The 23,691-nt window shown below is 39.4% G+C and overlaps 1 protein-coding gene across 2 annotated transcripts in view; it reads right to left on the bottom strand.

Moving 5' to 3' along the window:
* LOC125885245 (rho GTPase-activating protein 20-like) overlaps positions 1–23,691 on the bottom strand; it is a 40,503-nt gene that overhangs the window by 14,187 nt on the left and 2,625 nt on the right. Inside the window, exons 2-10 of one of the 2 annotated variants that reach the window (XM_049570793.1) lie at positions 21,109–21,143; positions 15,362–15,613; positions 9,793–9,878; positions 8,612–8,785; positions 8,336–8,485; positions 5,823–5,864; positions 5,639–5,723; positions 3,955–4,032; positions 172–238 (exon numbers count right to left, since the gene is read on the bottom strand). In XM_049570793.1, the coding sequence (XP_049426750.1) occupies positions 172–238; positions 3,955–4,032; positions 5,639–5,723; positions 5,823–5,864; positions 8,336–8,485; positions 8,612–8,785; positions 9,793–9,878; positions 15,362–15,433 (754 nt within the window). In that variant the 5' untranslated portion in view covers positions 15,434–15,613; positions 21,109–21,143. Of the gene's footprint in view, positions 1–171; positions 239–3,954; positions 4,033–5,638; positions 5,724–5,822; positions 5,865–8,335; positions 8,486–8,611; positions 8,786–9,792; positions 9,879–15,361; positions 15,614–15,679; positions 16,139–21,108; positions 21,144–23,691 lie in introns of those variants that run through there. The other variant, XM_049570794.1, reaches the window with a different exon arrangement.

The following is a 23,691-nucleotide window of genomic DNA, read 5'->3' as shown; positions in this document are numbered from 1 at the left end:
GACAAGAGGAGGCTTGATACAGCTGCCTTAAACCTCAACAGCACACACACTGGGACCCCTCGCTTGCATCCTGCAGGACCTGGGCAACACAACACACACTCTTCTGTAGGAATGAATGGAACTAGTGAGTCTAAAAACATCTCATCCCGGTGCCAAAGCTCACTCACTGACCTATTAGAGGATAGGGGGTGTTGTCCCTCTTGGAGATGACCCACAGCTGGAAGTCTTTTACATTCCCCTGAGCAAAACAGAGACAAAGACAGTCAGGAAAACAGGACACACACTGCACAGCCTCAGAGAACAAGATGCCTTCAACACCACACAGCCTGTCCTGCAGAGGAGGAACACATTTTAGGAAGCTCAGATGTGACAAAGGAAAGTATTCTCTTTCAGTTTTCACATGCTGTGTGTTTACATCACATGCAACTAGCACAACTGAGCGGACATTAGCCTACGGGGGTGTCTATGAAAACATTGTCCTTTGTTGTCTGTGTTTGATAAGGAAAAGCTCGTGCTGCTGAACTAAGGGGCCGCACACATGCCAGGTCTTTGAAAACACAAGGTTGAACGCAGGGTGCTAATCTTGTGTGAACTTTAAAAAGCAGGGTGGCAGGATGTATCTGAGGTTGCTTGGCAACCATAACAAACACTGTATCATACCCTACTGACCTGAAATCCTGAGTGCAGAGCTGATTTTCTTTCAGGCACTGTTTTTTTAAGTGTGTCCACCTAAAATAATGTCCATGACACTGATGTAAAGCTCTGGGTAGCCCTGCACTGACATGACCAACTTTGACCAAAGACCAAATTTACCACTGATATTTACAGAAGAAGAGAAAGATATCTGTCGGCTGTGGTTTTTTCCTCGACATACGATGTGCAGTGTGCGATGCTGTGTTTAACTCTGTTTATCTCAGGGCACAGCCATCACACCCTGAAAAAATGGTGCTCAGGAATGCTTGCACATCACTCTGGTGTCGCTCTGGTGTTTCAGCACGCCTGCTGCACCTCTACATTTAAAACAATGAATTTAAACATGCATTGTGTGCGGCCACAAAGTTGGCAAAAAGGGGCGTGTTCCATTCAAGGACTGCCATCGTGAAGGATGTTTAAAGATGAGGAACAGTTTTCTGCATGCAGTATAAATGTATTTTTACCACCTATTCTAAAATTGGTGTATTTTAATATTTCTTCATACTGAGGTCACTAAACACTCTTTGAAATTGCATGAATTGGGTAAGACTGGAAAGCTGAAACTCTTGTGGACATAATTAAGCCAATTTGTATTCATGTGTGATGATGTTAGCCCCCATAGTAGCCATTTCAATGTAGTGAAACCATTTTTTAAACAGACATCACTGTATAAAATTACCTCTGGTGACCTCTAGGATAATCACAGCCTCATGAATTATTAGAGCAACAATACGTCGACAGCTACAGAAAATAAATTATCCGTTATATTACATTACATTATGTGTAAGGTTATTACAGTGACAATTTCATTACACACAACAGATTACATGTTTTTTTTTACTAAAGTCTCAATGATTTATACCAATGTCATTACTTTTCCTGGCCTGGAAAATGTAACAGTGAAATTGCATGACTTTTCCAGGTTTTTAATGACTGTGGGAATCCTGCCTAGGGGCGATCCAGGGGCATCCCCCCAGGAAGAGTTTTTTTAAGTATCAGCTTTAAAATATGGATTTGTAGCCAATTTCATAATGAGGATATAGGGGGAAGCTCACTCTAGAAATGATGCAATATTGTAATCTGACTGCTACAAAAGTGAGCATCACTTCAGGGCACCTCTACATTGTACTTTTTGTACATTGTTTTTGCTCCTCTTTACAGCTGTTGCAGCTGCTGCTTGGTCAATTGAAAGACAGATAGATAGATAGGTAAGACATTTATAAATTAATTTCACAACCACTACAATAAAAGTAAAAATAGAGTCATACAGTAATTTCATTTCAGCTTCTGCCGTTTATAGTGAGCTCAGCATTTGTCCCCTTCTCAGGTGACATAATTAGGCTACTGTAACAAGTCTTGTTTAATTACATCATTAAGTCTATTATAGGTAATTGCCAACATTTTTTCATTTACTTTGAAAACTTTAAACATTCAGTGGTTCATATTTTATACTGTGAGAGTTACACCGGCATATTGTCAATGAATAACCAAAATAAGTAACACAAATGTCAGCAAAGCTCTTTAATTAAACCCCGACCGGTTTATTTCTGAATAGATATACAGAGCAGTTTCACATATAGCCTACATGCAGCATGACATTAGGTAATTCTTAATCACGGTGTGAATCTCACCTCCCTTCATGTTTTTGTCTCACTGCGCTAATTGACATACTCAGGTGACGCCGAAATTAATTCAATGATGGCGGCCATCTTGTTAGCTCCGCCTCATGATGAGAGCTCAACAGGCTGCAGCTGCAGTTAGCTCACACTACAGCTAAGCAGTTTAACTTCTGTTGGTATTGTCGGCGAAACGGCGACATTTGCGACGATGAAGGAGTAGTCCTAGAGCGCTAATACAGGTGGACCACCAAACATTTGCTACATCAATAAAACACAATGGTATGAGGCTAATGAACAGCCTCAACACTGACACATGTTCATACAGGTGAGGTTATCATGACACTACTGTCAGAGTCTTACCTTACAGCTCCAGTGTGGAGGATACAGGGGAAACACTGGCAAAAATTAAATATAACATAATATAGTATGTTTTTTGTGTGTATAACCACCTGAAAATACGAGCAATATTTGTATTTTCGCAGGCAGTCGTTGGTCTCGTCTATTACCGTGTCGCACCGCCATGTTTCTACAGTAGCCCCGAATGGACAAACCAAACATCTCTACATGGGGACATTCCCGTTTCGCGGTGGACATGCTTTTTAAGTGAAACTGCTTCATTTAGTGTTTTAATCAAGGAGACACTGAATTGTGACGTGAAACTGCTTTATTCAGTGTTTTTACCTGTTTTAAACACTGGGTCCGTTTATTTCCATGCCTCCTGAACAATGAACTCTGAAAGAATTCCAACTGAGAGAAGTTTCAGCCTGTTGCACACTGCGATCCTTTAGGCCTTAACGCATTTGGACAGTCAAACACTGACATCACGTAACTCCTAAGACTCATTTAAAAAAATCCTCCATCTACACAGATTTTACAAATGACCCATTGTTGATCCTAGACAGCAATTTTTGCCAAAAGGCAGAAAGTTTGAACCCCTGTGTGGTATTTGTGATGGATTTTGACCATTTTTTATCAATCATCAAAAATGTAGCTCCAAATCTGTGTAACAAATGGCATCAACCCCAAAAATGGATTCAACAAGTTATGGGACATAGTTGAGCATGGGAATGGCAATGTTCCAAACCCTTATACACTCTCAACTTTCATGACTTGACCAACTTGACCCATGGTGCTGAGCTGCATCTCAAATTAATTTTCAGGTTCCCAGCTTTCAGATGATGTATATCACACGACTATGTGGCATATACAGTCGGCCTGCCCCAAAGGCACCCTGTCCCCCTAAAAAAAGACAACGATGAGTGTCTAAGGGTTAATCTGCAATTGTACAAGGAAACTTAATACTAAAAACTACTGCGTACTTTTATGTAGAAAGTCAAAACACATAATCTGTTCTTCTTGTCATCCTTTAAATTAACTGTCCCAAGTGTATCTTGGTTTGTCCAGGAAAAATGAGGCAGCCTATCTGTATATTTGACCTAAACAGACACACAGTGTGGATTGTAATTAGTCTTATAATAGTCTCAGACTAAAGCTATACATTTTATTTAAAGTGTTGATAGCAGTGTTTATTGCTTCTTTGTACCCACTCTGTTTGTTTTCACATGTTAAATATGAACTGGTGTTATGTCACATACTACACTTTATGAAAGCAAGTGCAATGATTTTTTTTTTCTTCACTTACTATGATGCTGAACTGCTGCAGGGCCAGTCGCACCACCTCATTGGTTGAATCTGAGTTGCTGACAGGGAGCGTCTTGGTCTAATGGGGGGAGAAGGACACACAGACACATATGGTACAGGATCAACATGACATCACATACTCTACACTGTGAAGACAGAGCAAACACAAGAAGTATCACTACATATATACAGTCGTGAGAAAATAGGACACCCCATTAAATATTCAGTTCTTTATTAAGAAATGTCAATCAAATGGAAGTGATTTAATTGCACATAAACAACAAAAATTACCTTGTTTTACTCATTAAACAACAGATATCAACATAAAGGCGTATTCTAACTGAGGAAGACGTTAGGACATCCTACCCCCTAATAGCTACCCCCTTTGGCTGAAAATAACTTGTGACTTGACTTGAGATGCTTCTTGTAGCCCGTCTCAAGTCACCCCACAGCATCTCAATGGGATTAAGATCTGGGCTTTGACTCGGCCATTCCAGGACTCTCCATTTTTTGGTTTCCAGCCAGTCCTTGGTGGATTTACTGGTATGTTTTGGGTCAGTGTCATGTTGCAGGGTCCAAGCGTTCCTCAAGCACCCTCTGATACACGGTAGAATTCATGGTGGATTCTATGATGGTGAGCTGGCCAGTTCCCCAAACCACAGTCTCGCTCACCAGACCTTTCTCAAGAAAAGAAAGGTCTGGCTGGGCCGACTTGTATTTCTTTCAACCAATCACAATCGTTCTGGGCGGTGCCACAGCAACGGTGCGCTTGCAAAAATATTGCCAGGGGGAAACAGGTTTTGGTGTAACATCCCCACAAAAATAACGCCTACAGGACGTGAACCATGGCAGAAAAATGGCTACATCCCCGCAAGATCAAACACCGCAAAAGTTAGTAAAGAACGTGTTGAAAACTGCTACACAACCAGAGGTGGTAGGGCGGGACTTCAGCGGGTGGCTCATTCCGCCCAATGAGAGGCTGATCTATGCAGCGAACTTCCGCCCACTCAGACTACCCAAACCATGACACTTCATCCTCCATGTTTCACAGTTGGTATGAGGTTCTTGTCCTGGAATGCTGTATTTGGTTTATGCCAAGCATGCCCTCTGTTATGGTGTCCAAATAATTCAATTTTAGACTCATCTGTCCAAAGCACATCATTCCAGACGTCCTGGTCTTTGTCTAAGTTCTCTCTGGCAAACGTCAGTCTGACCTTCATGTTTCTCTTAGAGAGCAAAGGTTTCCTTCTTGCACACCTCCCATGAAAGTTAAACTTGGAGCAAGAGCCTGCTGTTGGTCCCATGATGACATTGTAGGGTTTTTGGAAACTTCTTTTAGCATCTTGCGGTTTGCTCTCAGGGTGAACTTGCTTGGACGGCCAGATCTGGACATGTTGGCAGTTGTTTTGAATGTCCTCCGCCTGTAGACCATTTTCAGGACAGTGGAATGGCTGATTTCAAATTCTTCTGAGATCTTTTTAAACCTCTACCAGACTCATAAGCTGCTACAATCTTCTTTCTGATGGCCTCAGACAGCTCTTTCGATCTCACCATGGTGTTCACTCTCACTTCAGAAGTCAGGAGCACACCAAACTAATTGTCTGAGGTTTAAATAGGAAAAGTGTTTGTATAGAAAATGTTAGTGCACACATGTGAAAGTAGAGGCACTATCAGAGTGAACTTACAACAGCAAAAGTATTGATTCCCTTCCCGTACACTCTCAGAGGAATGGTTTTAGGTTCTTCCTTCTCTTTCTCTTCTTTTATCCGACTGGAAAGAGAACACAGAGGAGACATGATGCGTCAGGTTTCTCTTCTCTTCACACACATACGAACACACTTTATGTGGATACATGAAGGTAGAGTTTACCTTTTGAGGAGGGAGAGCCATTTCTCCTTCTGCTCTGCTGAGCTGAGGTGAACAAGGAGAAGATGTTATTTAACTTCAGGTCAAGCAGGATGGAAAACTGCTGAAATATAATTCATCGTGACTCCAAGTGCTTACAGCTCATCCTGTCTGTTTTCTGTTCATTTGGCATTTCAGGTCAAGTTTACAGCATCACCAACATATTTACTACTGAAACATAAACACATTTTACAGCCTCTGACGTGGGGTGGTGTGAACGTAAACTGTGAAGCTGAGCAAAGTTTACAGAAAGATAATGTTTGAGTTTAACTGTGTCACTTGGAATCCCATTAAAATTTCATCAGTCCAGGTTTAGACATGCGGAGCACTGTGGTATAAAACAAATACAATAAAATGTGTAAATATTGTTTCTGTGTCTGTGAGTGTGCAGATTAACAGCAACATAAATGACTGAACTGCTTTACAGTAATAATGAGACTAGCTCTGTCTTGGGCTGTCCTAATGATTTAACTTAGGAGGTGGTTAAGAGGAGGATGTTAGCGGAGCTGACGTCAGTAATGGACAGCACCCATCACTCCCTGTATGAGACTGTGAGGGCCTTAAACAGCTCCTTCAGCAACAGACACCCACAGTGTAAGAGGAAGCGCTACTGCAGGTCCTTTATTCTGACAGCAGTCAGACTTTTAACAAGAGCTTAACACTGTTGTCTCTGTCACCGTCAACCACCACTTACAACATGACAGCTACTTTGTAGCATTTTACCTCAGGTTATATATATATGGTGTATATGAGTTATAAAATATTAATTTCATTTATCTATTTTTCTATATTCAATAAATATATTTCTATACTTATTTCAGATAATAATATTTTATATATTGTACATATTTTACACAGACTACACATTACTTGTACACAAGTATTCTTCATATCTATCATTATATAATTATTATATATTGGTCTATATCCTCCTGAGACCTTGTGTTCTCATATGAGGACATTACATTTTGGATTTATTGGACCTTATACCTCATTCTGCTTAACCGAGGTCTAATTTGTGGACACTTTTTGTGCCATCTCTTGGTAGTAAGACCACGCTACACAAATTCATGTTATCCATCATGTAAACAAGATGGCGGCCACCTAAGCCAATTCAGACTGCAGCTGACCGCGACGCAAAAGTGGACAAAAACTGATAAAGTTTAATGGTTTGAATTTGTTTTTTATGATCAAGGACATTAGTAGTATGATACGCCATACAAATTTGACAAGTTTACTAACAGTAACAAGCAAATACGCTGTTAATTAGAAAGTAGTCATTTGAAGGCATTGCAACTTTATTAATGTCTCGTTTGAGGACATTGGGACTTAACTATCGTTAACAGTGTTTGATCCCAAATAGCTTGGAGAAATTAAAATACATACATAAAAACAAGCTTAGGTCTCAGGAGGATATACATATGCTTATCACAAACTGTTAAAAATAATGTACACCACTACCATGACATCACCCACTGTTTGTGGACTGCCATTCCAAAGCCTCGAGTTCAGTATTTCGGCCGACGCCATCTTGTTTGTTTTTTTGAGTCAGAGGTGATCATATTTGGATGAGAGGCTGGCACTGTGGAGGAGCGACGGGTGCATCTGACTGAAAAGTCGAGGACACTATCCGCCTATCAGCAGACAGCCTGTCACTCAGTCTTAATCATGCGTAACTTTAAGCCTTAATAAAATGTAAATGGTGAGTTATATATAAAATTCACTACCCGTAAAGTTGTCATGAAATGGGAAGTTAGCTATGGACATTAAAGCCGTTTTTTGTACCAGGCTGTAAACATGTTTATTTCAGCTGTAAAGTTGGTATTTTAACGTGGGGGTCTATGGGGATTGACTCACTTCTGGAGCCAGCCTCAAGTGGCCACTAGAGGAACTGCAGTCTTTGGCATGGATATGTTTATTATGTATGTCTCAGTTATAAATTCATAAGCATTTAAGTTCATATAGTCATTAAAAGGTGATTGAAAATGTAATACATAAGGTGTTAAAAAGGTAAAAACATGTCTAAACCACAGTCTAGTTGAGGGCATTGTAGCAAATGTGATGTTATGTGGTGATGTCAAGGGTCAGTGGCATTGTGGACCAGAGCAACATGGCTGCAGACAAAGAACATACGACTCCAGAGTAACAATATTCTACACATGGACCTTGAGGTGCACACGGTAATTGTCTTTTATTTGTTTCACTTTTATGTATAGTTTTGATAACGTGCTTTTACGTGGACATTAATGATGCATTTAAAGTTATTTTATTTCAGGACATTTCTGTTGCACTAATGTGTTTTGGACTGCTGTCAATGGACATTAGTGTGAGAGACTTTGAGAGTGAGTGGGAGATGTATGTAAATCTTCAGGAGACATCAGCACAAAGTGTGGCCATTATCTCATTGGACCAGTGTAGCTACAATCCACCATGGACATACAGTATCTGTATTAGCGAAAGGTGTATATATGTGTTACCTAAATGTAGCCACACAGTTGCAGGTGGGCCAGCCCATAACAAAGCTCCTTTCTGGGTTTGTGCTTCCCTCACACACCTCGTCCATGCAGCTTGCCGTCCACATTTCACACACACAAACCTGAGCCTTCTGCTTGAAGTGGTTGGCTGACCTGGGAGCAGCAGAGAGAGGCGTGAGCACCAGAGTGACACACTTAGACCAAGGTGTGGAGCAGCCAAAACATTCCCAAATGGCTCCGCACAAGGATAAAATTACAACAAAACACACTTGTGCTTACTTGGCTTTGGCGATCACCAGCGTGTCACTGAACAGGAACAGGTGTCTGTCCTGAGTCTGCATCCCAGTCTTCAGCTGAGCATGTCCGTGAAGAAGAAAGGACCTATCAGAGCCGGTGAGGAAGGACTGGACCAGTGAGCATGTCTCTGGGCACACAGAAACCAGGACGCTGTCTCTGGAACACAAAAACAGTGACACGAATTTTACTTGTTAAAATATTCTGGGTCTTTTTTAATTATTCAGCTGATCAAAAACTCTCTCTAAATATAAATTATAATCACTGCCTTGTAACAGATACTGATATATATACTGTATATATGTACACTGATTGGGATTCAATAGAGATTAATAAGAGATCAAAGGACTTTATTATATAAATCGTGTTATGTCATTTCAAGCTATAGGTGATTAGGTTGAGAGCTGAGTGCATTAAGGGGTCAGGGAATCTACAGATTTTAGCAAGTCAGATATCAAGTCATAGCGAAACAGTGCTCGTTGGATAAAGAATAAAAAAAGTTGTAAACATTATTACATGGTGTGATTTCATCTGTGAGTGTTATGTCCTATTAACCATGTCGACAGTCAGAGTGAGAGTTTCGTGCAGGGACATACACACTGTCATCACCCTGTCTTTGAGGGGTGTGGTTGGTGGGTGTTGTCCAGTGAGCTGCTCCACCTGTGCAGGAGCTTTTTAACAAGGTTATTTCTTCTTCACTTTCTCAGTCAGTGTGTTCAAAGAAAGGGCTATTAATAGGCGCCTGATCCTCTGATAAGTCTGGTTACAGGAGGATTATCTATCCAAGTGGATTCAACACCTCACTCGCGGTTGTGCCTGGGGCGTGCAAGCATGTGTGTGAGTGCGCGTGTTTGAGAGTGTGGCTTGAGGGTTTGTCTCAGCGTCCTGACCACACTGACCTCTGTGTAAGTGAACTGGATGATTCTAAGGATGTTGTAACTGACCTGCTCACCCTGATGAGCTGGTACCTGTTAAGACACTGAATATCAACTAACACCTGCAGGATTTACAACATGAACACAACTGGGATGACTTAAACTGCTGTGTGAGTGCATACACATGTGTATATATAGTATGGGCTGGAATTGTGGCTGCAAATTCACTGTAAACCACAACATACACTGGCAGTGCAGCCAAGCCTCAAGCCTTGTTGTCTTGTAGTTTACCTGGAGAGAGTCTTGGACCTGGTGAGAGCTTTGCTGATGACCATAGACGGGGCTGACTGGCGCCGATAGCTCTGGGACTTCATCCGCTATAAAAGACAAAGATACACAAATCAAAATATTGTCTGACCTATGCATTACTAATATTTATGTATCTTGGGTGGAACAGACAGTCGATGCTTAAACTCACTTTACTCATGTCTTTTTTGGTGGGAGAGAATTAAGTTTCTTTGTTTAGATTGTTTTATAACCAGTTTTGATACTACAGTATGCATCGATGGAATATTTTCTGAAAATATGATTTTCTTTTTGTGTAGTATTTAGCTCTACGTCCAGAGTCTGAAGTTAATATTTATACTTTTTGACAAGTTGACAAAAGGTAATATATTGCAATAAATCAACATCTGTTTGATCTAACAAGATAAAGTTTTCAGTCTGTTCATCTCACGCAGAAAAATGTATCTAGTGGACTGAAAAAGCTATTGATTTTATTATTCTAGTAGGCTACCTAAAGTTTAATTTGTATTTGTAATATTAATAATTTATGTAATAAAAAATCAATACATGGCACTGTGTGACGATACAATATTGCCACACAAAAACATCTCGCTACTATGCTGTACTGATTTCTTCCCCCACCTTGACTACCTGCCATTGTGGCAGGCGAGCATTTTTTTGTCTGCCACTCAGAAATCATATCTGCCAGCTTTGAAATCTTTGTCCTCAATGAACAATATTAAAGTGATGAACATGTTAATGCATCAATAATCATAATCTAATAACATAATGTATATTACTCTCAAATGAGCCATTCTGCAATGAGTACTTTTATTTTTGGTGCGTTAAAGATATTTTGATGCCAATACAATTTTATATTTTTACACCGCAATAGGATGTGTTACTACTTTTACTGGAGTAAAAGATTTGAGTACTTCTTCAAACTCTGTTAAATTCCAGTGTTTGAATCACACCGTGGCTTTCAGGGCAGCCCTGCTTTTCAGGGGTGGGAGGATATTGTACACATGCATGCATGAACATTCTGGCCTATGCTGGGAACCAAGACTTGAGGACTTTACTCGTGGACAAACTGAAACCTACACTGCACCTTTACCACCACTTAACTGCTTAATTTTTCTGATCGCCAACACCTGCCTGCTCAACGCACATCCAACATCACTCTCTCTCTCGGCCGGTGCACACTCGCTACACCCTGAGCTCTTCCTTCACATGAAAATTGACATGTGAGGTACTGAAGTTGATGCAGTAACAAGTGGGCCTGTATCTTACGTGTGTGACCATCTTTTTATTGTTGGCTGTCGGTTAGATTTAAGTGAACCTCGACTGTCAATCAAAAGTTCTAGGGCCAATATCGCTGCCTTTATATAACAGTCCATCAAGTCTTTCTGTTGTGCCTTTTCTCTGTACGCCACAGTGGTGTATGGCCTGATGATTTTACATGCCATCGCTTAATATTTACCTTCGTTTGGTGGGTGGCTGGTGCTAATTAAAATCCTACATCACTACATCATCGTCTACATCATTTCAACATCTCTAGTGAGTCCAGGTTACTTTCCCAAAACATACCTGTACACTATAACCTCATGACACTCATATACGTCTCCAGTGAAAACTTTAGTAACACAAAAAAGCTCAATTAAACCATTAACTTTTATCTGCTAATACAACTACAAGGCTTAAAGCCCACAAAGAGAGGCGTACAGCGTTTACTCCATGCTGATGTCATGTTTACACTTCCCTTATTCGTTACATGAGCATCCTAATGTTCAACACATCTATCACATCATTAGGACTGACTGTGGCCTCAAAAGGGACGGGAACAGCAGACTGAAGCAGGAGAATTTAAACATGGAGGAATGTCGGAGCATGAAGGTTAGCCAGGTGACAACATTTCACAGTCTGTACCACCTTCAGTATGCAGCATCAGTCTCATGAACCTCCTGACCTCTCTCACACTTCAGCTGCTCATTACGAGCCAGCTGGAAATGTTTAAGTGTCTGTCATGTATCATTTTCGATGTTTGTGGCTCCACAGTAAACACATATTCATAACTACATTTTTTCTATCCAAAATCTTAAGCAGACTTTTAAATTGAAATGAAATAGATGAAAATATGTCGATTCAGTGGTGAATGAATCTGCTGTTCCACTTCACTTTACTCCACCAGCTTCTGCTTGCAGCCATATTGAGATCCTATTTTCTCTTTGCTGGATCCTATTATCCCGGTTTCCCCACGAGGGTCATTAAAGTTTCATTTAATCTAATTGTAGAAGGATTTGTGAGTGTGAACCGAGGTGACAAACAGCCATTACATAACCACAGTTCTTTCATTGTATGTCAGTTTACACACTCTCTGACATGGTCACCCAATACTGGTTGTTAACTATGTTCAGACAGACACAGACACAATTTATTGTATTATTTTCTGTTATTATTTTTGTTGTTTTGGAAGTTTTATAATTGAACTTTTAAATTTGAATATTAGTTTTAATTCTCTGGATATTTTATGATCCCCGATTGTTTTTATTGTTCTTAGAGGCACTATGTGACTTTTTAAAGAAAAGTGTTAAAGATTATTATAATTATATTATTTGAGCTAAATGCTAACATGCTCACAATGACAATTCCAACATGCAAGGTATTATCTTTACAATATTCACCATGTGCGTTGAGCATGTCAGCATGCTAACGCTGGCTAACTAGCATGAAACACCAAAAGCGAGGCTCTCAATGGACCACTACAACTTGCAAAGCGACCAACACGGACAACCAAAGGCGCCATTAGGCTAGCCCTGCTAGTTTGTGTATATCTAAAAGGACATGGTCACACCAACAGCCAGTGTGTTCTGTAACACTGGGTATGTTTACATGCACACATATATTACCCTATTATTCCAAATCAGAATTTGATGCGGGTCGTGTAAACAGCATGTTCCATTTGGATCATCTGAGTTAGGTCTTATTACGCATGTAGCATTTTTGCAACACCAACCTTTTCAGGAATGAAAGAGGGAGGCTGTGTTCATACGGTCCAATAAGTTCGCCACCCATAGGCTTCGTAGGAATGTTGTCTTTTTCGGAATGAGGGCAAAAATCAGAATATTTTGTACATGTAAACGAAGTGATTGCAACAGCTCAACAGTCAGTAAAGTTCAGGCAGTAGTGCCATGGATGCATGAGGAGAACTTGATATAGTGTTGGAGGCAGGGCCCTGTTCATCCTAATAAAGTTGCTCGGTGGTGCATGAAGCCCAAAAAGTTCGACTTCCAAGTGTAAATGACCTCAATATACTGCATCATTGGGGCCCATGGAGCAAGCGCACTACAGACTTTGCTGGCCTAACAGCTACCTTCCAGTTGAGCCCCCTGCTAACTTGACATTACATTACATTACATTGTGCAGCTCTTCTCGACTTTTGATGGACCTGAAAGTTGTAGCTACACAGTTTGGCCATTGGCTTAAAAGTCCGGCACATGTTCTTGGGGCCTGGATGGTGCTAGCTAAGCTACCTTGGTCACATAAATCATTCAGAGTCACCAATGCAAAGTACAGCTTCATAGCTATCCATCTCATACTTGATTTGATACTTGTTGAGATATTTGAGTCTAGACTGAAGTGGTGGACCACTGTAGGCCTTCAAAATCAAAAGCTCCACAGTGAGAAAAGATCAATCCCACCTCCACGCATGTCTGACATTTCACAGTGTAATACCATTGATTCAGCAGGGTCACACAGTGGTGAAACATTCCTCACACTCCAGCCACAACATGACCCTAACATGTTACCGTTCACTCCTAAAAATAAACATAAGCTTGCACGGAGCTATGGGTTCTGTGTTGGGAAACAAATCTAGTGACCAATGTCAGCCCAGCTTTATACTACTGACTATATTACAACACAGAGCAGTTTGAGATGAAGTTCATTCAGAGACTGTTTCCAGACAGGTGCCAGAGAACTGAACAAACTGGAACTTAACAGATGAAGGCTGATACTGCAGCTACCAGCTTTAAACTTATAACTATGATTTTAAGTCCATATTCACAGACCACGTTCAAATGAACATAATGTATCATAAGCGCTCTTCCCCTGAGCTTTATGAGCTGTTTCAGTAACTGTTAAAGGATTTGGGTTCATTACAGGTGAACTGCACATCTCCTGCGTTCACTGCATTTACTCACAAGAGGTTGTCATAGTCCCAGCAGGGAGGGATCAATGGCATGATGGATATACTGTTTTTCCACGGCTGTTTCAGTCAGAACATACAGGTGAGAAGTCGGAGCCAATGTGGAATGAATCATTAATGAAAACAAGGACGCAGCACGGTGCAGCAGGAAAGTTATCTGTGCATCACCAGGACTTCTTGCAGTCACTACTGAACACTGTCACTGACTCTGAATAAGTGAATGAATAAATCGATCAATCGATCAAAAAACTAGTGAAATTATCAAGCAGGAGAACTGCATTGAAACAGAAGGGTATATGGTATTTTATAAACAACTGTGGGAGAAAAAAATGTTTAAAGTTTCGGCCAAATGTCTTCCATGGGATTGTATCATACTTTTTGTCAGTGATGTTAACAACAGATGTATACGAAACCACACCAGCAGCACAGTATAGTAGCACCGCAACGAACCATTATTTTCCTTTCAATTAATCTGCAAACAATTTTCTTGAATGATTGATTACTTATTTTGTCACTATATGTCAGAAAACAGTGAACAAAAAATCATCACTATTTTTCAGAGTCTGACAAGTAATCTAAGAACCAATGCGTTCAATTTACAGTGATAGAAAACAGAGAGAAGCAGCAAATCTTCACATTTGAGAAGCTGGAAAGAGCAGATATTAACTTTCACGATGATCAAAATAGTTGATTAATTTTCTGAATACTGTCAGCTCCTTCACAGAGCAAAAACCGACATAATCAACAACCCAACTGCTGACCAGTGGATCCGATATCAAGACTACAGTCATGATTTTCTATATGAATTATTCATTTACAAATATGACAATCAAATAGCAACATACACTACATAGATTAGATTAGATTTAGATTTACTTCTTCAATGAAATGTTACCACACTGGGAAATAAAACAGAATAAGTTCACATAATGAACTGTCAGCTGAATTGATGGCGTATATAATCACTGATATACATTTATAAATATATATTTTCTTGTCTGTAATATTTTGTACACCATCATCCTGAAATCCTCCTAACTCTGTTTACATTGTTTGACCGACTTTATGGAGGCGCGGTGTCACTTGGGTAAAAGCCTTGAACTCTGAACTCACCTCTCACCCGACTGGACCGCGTTTACAATACACTCATTCATTCCTATGTCCGTTAGCTCCGAGGAAGACATGATCGTTATTCTCAATAAATCCGGTAAATTTAACCAACTGTACCCTACTTCCTTTACGCACTCACGTTCAAGTAAAGCATTAAAATCACGACATCTGCACGTCCACCTCTTCTCCATTACAATTATAAACGGTTTATTACCAATAATAAAGCCAGGGAAGATTGATAGAAACGTCAAAAACACATACCCGTTTGTTTTCTTGCTGCCCACCGCCTCGGCTGAGGCTGTCCTGTTGCTGCTGTGGAGACATGTTGTCCATCCAGCCTCCAGACGCCCCGCGGCTCACTGTCCAACTGCCCTCAGGTGATGCAGGGGAGAGAGAAATCCCATTAATAAGCTCCGTCTCCGGGAGAAAGCAACCATCCCAACACAAGCTTGTCAGATGAAGTCACTGAAAAGTTTCAGTCTGCGAGCAGGGCGCGTAAATGGAGAGCGTTATCTGCGGGGAGGAAAAATTAGATGACTTTAAAAAAAACAGAAGTTCAGTCTGTGTGTGTCTCCTCACCATCAGTGAGAGGATGTGCTGTAACCAAAAGCACCTCCTGTCTGGATTATCAACTGCTGTGCCACTTCTTAATGCGTCTTTACGCACAGAGAAGAGGCGGCGCCAACACGCTGCAAAAAATAGGTCTAACTATTTTTAGCCAAATTGGTCCATTCATTCAGCTGACAATCAGATTTAGACTAAAACAAACAATTAAAAAGGTCAGATTACTGGGTAAATAACCTGATCACCAGTGTTTGCTTTGGGGATCAGCCTGCTCCAAGAAATCTGCGGGAGATTCTAGTTTCAATATTGCCACCAAACTAGATTACAAAAAATATATAATTATTTCACCTTGCTGTCAATCAACATCAGTCTGCAAATTACTGTTGTCAGCAGAAAAAAATATCAGTTTGTTAAAAGATCAGACATTTAGCTACAAACAGTCCGTTAAACCAAATGATAATTCTCACATCATACAATGTAAAGTTAAAAAGTAGTGTAAAAGATTGTCTTCAACTATTGAGTATTTATACTAATATTTCCCTCTCCTCTAAAATGACATGATAATGTTACATACCATATATGATTTATTGGAAAAATATATTAGTTAAAGCTACAGCAGGTGATTCTTTTTTCTCTTAATGGCATTTTCAAGAATCATGAAAACAACCAATCACCGCTCGACTGTTTTCAACATGGCAGCCAGGTCACAAATGTTCTCATTTTACAGCGACACAGTACACTAAAATATGTTTCTGAAAACATCTGGAACAAGAAATAAGCAATGCAGTAACAGAATCTTGATTCAAACTTGATCAGTGCTGCCTAGTTTGACTGCAGTTCACAAGCAGTGATAGACGTGATTGACAGCTGCTCTCTGTTGTCCCTTCAATCCTCTGGTGACCCCTCAGGTTCTTCTTGGGATCCTTTGGGGGATCCTGACCTGCAGGCCGGGATCCACTGCTTTATGATCTTTTAATTATTATGTCACTATCATTAAAAATGCAAGTCCAGTTTGTGGCAATGATCGAGGATTACCAGGACAGTACTTTTTACATTTGGTAATAAGATTAAAAAAACAAAACAAAAAAAAAACAAGAATTACGGCCTTGCAGTTTTATTCCTCCACCAACCCCTCAAGTTGCAATTACAGTTTACATCCATGTCAGTAAAAACATGAATTCTTCACACACATCTTCCTCTAGGGTCTCTCTAAGGTCTATACAATCAGCACAGTTTGAAGATAGGCACTCAAGCTAAGTGTCACCAATTCAGTATCTGATCAAATGCCTCTCTTCTGTTCCTTAGGGTGACGTTATGACGTTGAATAATGGCCAGAAGTGTTTTTCCAGAACATTACGATGTCACAGTGAAGTTGACCTTTGATCTTTTGGATATAAAATGCCAGCATGTCTTAATATTATCATGTTGGTCAAAAAATGGTTTTGAGGTCACACTGACCTTCAACTTTCAACTATAAAACTGTAATCAGTTCATTCTTGAATCCAAGAGAAAGTTTGTACCAAATTTAAGGAAATTCCCTCAAAGTGTTCTTGAGATATTCTCTATATGGAATAAAATGGATGCAACGTCACAGAGACCTTGACCTATTACCACCAATTTTTAATCAGTTCATTACTGAGTCCAAGTAGATGTTTGTGCCAAATTTGGGGGAAAAAAATCCCTCAAGTTGTCCCTCAGATACTGCAATGGACAAGGTTGCAGTGACATTCACCTTTGACTACCAATTTTAAGAAGTTTATTCAAGATGTTTTTGAGGTATCACACTCATGAGAATGACACAGATGCAAGGTCATGGTGACCTTGACCTTTGACCACCAAAATCTAAAGAGTTCATTGTTGAGTCCAAGTGGATGCTTGTGCCAAATTTGAAAAAAAAAAAAAAAAATCTCTCAAGGCTCTCTTGAGATATGTTCATGTTCACATGTTCATGACAATGACACAGATGAGGTCACAGTGGCCTTTACCTTTGACAACCAAAAACGAATCAATTCATCTTTAAGTCCAAGCAGACATTTGTGCCAAATTTGAAGAAATTCATTCAAGATGTTCTTTGGATACCTTGTTCACAAGAATGGGACGGACTGAAAACATGAAAACACATTTAAAAACCCTACAAAACATAATGTGTCCGACCACTGCTATCGCCAGCATGGAGGCGTACAAATGGTTCTGTCTGCAATTATTATTGGATTCTATGGGTGCCCAGACAGCGAGAAAAGCCAAAGTTAGAAATGTCAAAGATGAAAATCAGAGCAGAGGAACAAACTCAAAGGAGCCCTGGAAACATTTTCTGAACTAAAAGAAGGTATTTGGTTCTGTCGTAAGACTAAGGGTCTCAGTCAGTACAGCAGCTCCAGGCTCCCCATCAGTCTGAATTCACATTATTAGCTTTAAGGGTCTCAGGGAAACTGTCATGAATAGTACTAACTGATATCTAGGCCAGAAGGTTGTAATATAGGACACATTCAAACCCTAAATGAAATGATTCTCCTTCAATTAACTCTACAAGGAGACATCACCTTTGACCTGTGAAGCAGATATTAATGTTCCACAGCTGTAATGAAACTCTTATAGTGACTAATGAGATTCATTTAGGTCTGTATATAAACTGGATGGAGGTAACACCTGACCATGTGGAGGGACGGAATCTAGACAAAGAGTTGTTAAAAGGACACTTTCAAAAACACAAATGCCCCGAAATCGATTGTCCTTCCAGAAACAGAAGTGGGCCACAAACTGGGCTAAAGCAGAACAAGGCCAGAAAGTGAAGAATAGAGACACAGAGTATTCATTCCCCAAATTGGCCACAATCAGCCCCGTTAAAAAAAACTGGATCACTTCAATGATTACCTTCTTCATGTTGATAATGAACAGCCTTGGGCATGGCAAAGAAAAGCACTGCACCCCTCCTCACGAGCTCCCAACCCTCCTGCTACAAACACACTTTTTTCCACACTTAAAGCATCAATCAGTTTGCTGTGACTGTAACAAACAGGTAGTCCACATGTTGGCAGCAACAGTCATCAACTGCAACTTATATACAACCGTCACGCCAAAAGCCCAGTGCTTTCCACAGATAAAATGCCTATTGATTAAAGAAACAAACATAACCTTCACCAGCATCTGCTGTTGCCCCCAATTCTTTGTAGTTTATACTTTGTGCTTGCTAACAAATATAACACAATACACACTGTTCCTTCTTGTTCTGTTTCACTACATATGGACCACAAAGTCTGGGGGGAAAAAGCGATCCAGCCATAATAAAACAATTATCTTTGTACATCAATTAAAGCACTGACCCACTTAACAAATCAGATGTTTAAGGTTTTCATTTAGTTGACTGTCATTTATTGTTTCAGGTTTAATAGGACAGGAAAAACTCCCCTAAAGCATGACACATTTAACTATCTCAACTCAAATTCAGGGATTATCATCACTCTAGGGTTATTTACGTTTTAGTATAAATATTTTCTTAATTAAATCAAAAAATCTCATGAAAATCAACAGTAATCCATTCACATCATTTATCAATAACAACAGGTATAAGAATAAGAAGCATCAACAGCACTGTGGTTTTATAAATCAGCTTTATTCGATGTACATACAACACAAGGTTTGTAAACTTACCTGAATCACACACTGGTCACACACTAAAGGAAGAAAATGTGCTGAAGTTGGTAACTCTTTTATTAAATAACTTTTTATATTCACTAAAACTGTCACTATATAATCAGAGAAAAGGACTCTTAAACACAGCTGTCAATCATGTCGATCACTGCTCGTAAACTTTCAAACTAGGCAGCGCTGATCAAATATGAATCAAGATTCTGTTACTGCATTGCCTACTTCTCTCCTTAGATGTTTTTAGAAACATGTTTTAGTGTCCTGTTTAGCTGTAAAGTGAGAAAGTGTGCTCCAGCCGAGGGGTGGTGCTTCGTTTTGGTTCAACTAGGGCTGAGTCACAGAAATCTAATTTTATTAATTCAATTCAATGAAATTTCATTTATAAAGCCCAGTATCACAATCACAATTTGCCTCAGAGGGCTTTACAGCATATGACATCCCTCCGTCCTTGGACCCTCACAGCGGATAAGGAAAAACTTTAACAGGGAAAAAAAACATTATAAATTTGCAGTTATCCATATGACCAAATCAGACATCATAAGAGACAGAGAAATCGAGGCAGAATTCACTTAACAGTACACTAAAACATGTTTCTGAGAACAACTGCGAAGATAAATGGACAATGCAGTTACAGAATCTTGATTCATATTTGATTAGTGCTGCCTAGTTTGACAGGCTGACAGCAGTTCACAAGTACTACTCGGCTCTGATTGGTTGTTTTTGCTGTGCTGCCGTAAATGCTATTAGAGGCAGTGGGAGTAGGGGCATAATTTTTTTCCAGACTGTCTCTCTCATGTACTTCTTTCAGAATATTTTGACAGTTTCAGCAAATATGACAAAAATTATCTCCATGAATGTTACCAGCTGCAGCTTTAACCATGGATCCCTCTTTGGTAGTAGTGATGTGTAGTTTTAAACAATGGAGATTAACAGCAGTTGAAAAATAACTGTCTGTTAAATCTAAACCAACTGCTATTTATAAGCAGCGAGGTGTCACAATGACAGAAAAATCTGCATTTTGTTGTGATTTCTTGTAACAAAAATGTACCGTGACAGGACAGAGGACTGAGAATTGTCCTTGACTTTTCCAAAACAGCACAGTGATGCTGACTCACTAACTCTGTCTCTATTCCCCATAGATATTACAATCAAGCAAAGTCAAGCTCTTTTCATCTTGTGCACTCAAAAATATACCTGCCTTTGTTTCTCTCTATATATTTTGGAGAAAAACTAACTAAGATAAACTATCACTGTCCCCTCCTACTGTTAACTACACTTCATGGAAAAGATGACCAATAGTCTTTGACTATAGAAAAACATTAGAAATAGAAAACACTAGATAAAACTTACTCTAGGGAAACAGACACTGATTAATGTTTCTTCTACCATTTTCCTTTGTTTCCTCTTTTTGTTGTCAATACGAAGGAGTGACGGTGCTTGAATCTCCATGCAATTAACTTTACCTTTGTATTTGTCTGTGTTTTTATTGATGACCTTAACTCTGTCCTCTTGTTTTTCCTCACCATCTCACTGCCAACGTCAAAATTACAGGTAAAAAGACATATAAACACTTTAGTTTTTTTTTAAATTGTATTCATTTCCTGCTGTCTGTTGGGCAAACTGCCCCTTGAGTATGTTCCATTTCTCCTTGACTCTAGGTATTCATTAATGGGATCTGATGCCAGTGAGAAAATATTTCCATTATTATTCAAAATGTGTATGTCTACATTATTTAAAGTACAATAAATATAACACAATGGTCCTGTGTACAGACTGTGTTTGTGTGTGTTGGGATTTACCTATTCCTTCACTGGAGGCAGGACACCAACAGGACCTATAGAAGATTAGAAAGAAGACACTTAAAACAAATATTCTGCAACACTGAGCATACAGGTAAAATTGACATATCACCAACCGTGTTAATTTATGTAGCCTCTGGAATATGTGCAAAATATAGATGAACTTGATGACAGTGGACAGTGTTAACAAGCAGATCATCAGATGATTCTTCTTTCAGCCACTCTCTCTTTTATACAAATGACAAACCACTCGTGTTACCGTATAAAACCTCTGAACAATCGACTCTTTTCACTTCACATTTTGACAATAACAAATTTATGACAACAATCAAATGTTAACACTGTACTACAGCAAAATCTTTGCATGGGATATCTGTTACTGATGAGAGACCAGCTTTTATTTTGTCACAAAGCCTGTTTTTTTTAGACATACAAGAGCTAGTTGTGATGTCTGGAATTAAAATTTGCAAGCTGAAAATGTTTTATTTTATAAAGTTGGCACCTACTTCTGTCAGTGATAAAAAACACTAAATTCAAAACCTTTTTTCATAGCTAATTCTTTTGACTTTATGATTTCTCAAATAAAGGTACACAAGAAATCGATAAACTGTCTTTACAGTCCAAATAACCTGAGAACCTTTTACTTATGATGCTGAGTTCTGAGTCACAAATTGACACATTTGCTGTACAGAAATGTATTATAAACATAACACATATATGCATGTCACATACACACACCTATGAACATCACACAGCTATTTTCTCTCCTTTTATCATTCAGCTTTTGCTGTTTGCACATCATTAGGTTTGACTTCAAAATAAAGTCAGCCCTGTTGAACTTCTCGACAAAGTCAGCTTCACTCTAACTGTGGTAAAACTGGTGATGTTATGTTGATGCATTAGCAGTGACACTGATACAGTATTTGTTAAATACATTTGGTACATAATTGATAAAGAACTGCAGACTATACAGAAATATAGAACAAGTGAAATATGCAGAACTAATTTGTGGATGGACACAAGAGAGGAAGAATGAAATGTATTTACCTGTTATAAAACTATTCTTTAGATTCCATGACATTTGAGCCAGTGAAATGAAGGCCTTAGTACCAAGCACACAGTGAGCCAGGACCACTGTTTGTTTTTTTTAATTGATGCAACATGCACATTAACAGTACTCACACACACAGACACACATCTCACAAAGATATCTGGGGCCTCATTTATAGCTGCAGCATTTTCCCAAAAGAGGCGTACGCCATTTCCCACGCAAAAGTTCCCATGAGTACAAACATTTTAGAGACGCACATGGTGAGGTGGTGAATTATATCATTAACTAAACACATGAGGATGCCTCTCACACATTTTAATTCACTTCATGTCACACATTATTTATAGATCCACTTTATCATAAGCATTTAACCAGCAGTGTTTTTACTGCTTGTGCTAGTGAGACATAACTACTCCATAAGAACCATTCAATTGTAAAAGAAGTAAGTCAACTCAAATCTCAAATCAAATTCCGCTTAATATTTGATCAGCACTGTCTCACTATCACATTCCCCATCCCGAGCACAGAGAAGAGGGATGGTCTGTATGTTTTATAAATGAGGCTCCCAGACACTCACACACACATTATGGAGATACTGTATGGTCTTTTCTTTTTTTAACCTATTTTTTGCCATTTAGAAAAAGTTATACATTGTCAATTTAATAAGTTGACCACACCATGTGGGGACAATGTACCATTTGTCTGTCGGTCATAAAATTGGCATTTACAATGTTGTCTATTATGTCTATTATTGTCCAAATAGATCAAACAAACACACACACACACACACACACACACACACACACACACACACACACACACATACACCTCATTAAGCTAATACTCTGCCATCCCATCTTCAAGACTCAGCCACACCTCATTGCAGTGTAATATTACAACTTTGAGGTAATGCAGGAAGTGGTGTGCCCTTTAAACAGCCAGGCAGAGGGTAAGTGAGGCTTTTTATGAAAGCATTTCAGACTTGAGTGGTGTACTGGGTTTCTACAGTATGCTATATAAGGTGAATGACAAATGAGAATACACAATTTATTGTAACCACAAGACATTTAGCCATTCTGGATCAGAACTGACCTGCAAGGATAAAAAAATGTATCCAACTCCAACTAAACATAAAGAGGAGGTTAGAGGAGCTCTATGTGACATTCAGAGCATTAATATAGCAGCTAACCACCATTTGCTATGTAAAGATATAATGGAGTGATGGTGTCCTGAGCAGGGAATGAAGTCACGCTACTTTTCTGTGTCGTAATATAATCTTTTTTTATTGTTTGGGTCCAGCCGTGCTCACGTAAATGCTTGCGAGTTTGTGTGTGTGTATCCCACTGGCAAGCTAATCGTGGCTACTATGCAGGACTGTGCTCATACCACAACTAAGACTGGTGACACCTTCCCAATCTACAGTGGTAGAACGGCATCGTTGCGAAAGCTCACAGTAGCTCTGCCAGTGGGGTTGCTGTTGTAAGCACTGTTCACACTGTTGGCACTGTTAGCTGCTAGCTCAGCAAACTCCA

The sequence above is a fragment of the Epinephelus fuscoguttatus genome, linkage group LG24 (assembly GCF_011397635.1).
Source record: "Epinephelus fuscoguttatus linkage group LG24, E.fuscoguttatus.final_Chr_v1".
NCBI lineage: Eukaryota > Metazoa > Chordata > Actinopteri > Perciformes > Serranidae > Epinephelus > Epinephelus fuscoguttatus.
Note: the sequence above shows the minus strand (reverse complement) of the source record. Positions and strands in the feature narration are given on the sequence as shown.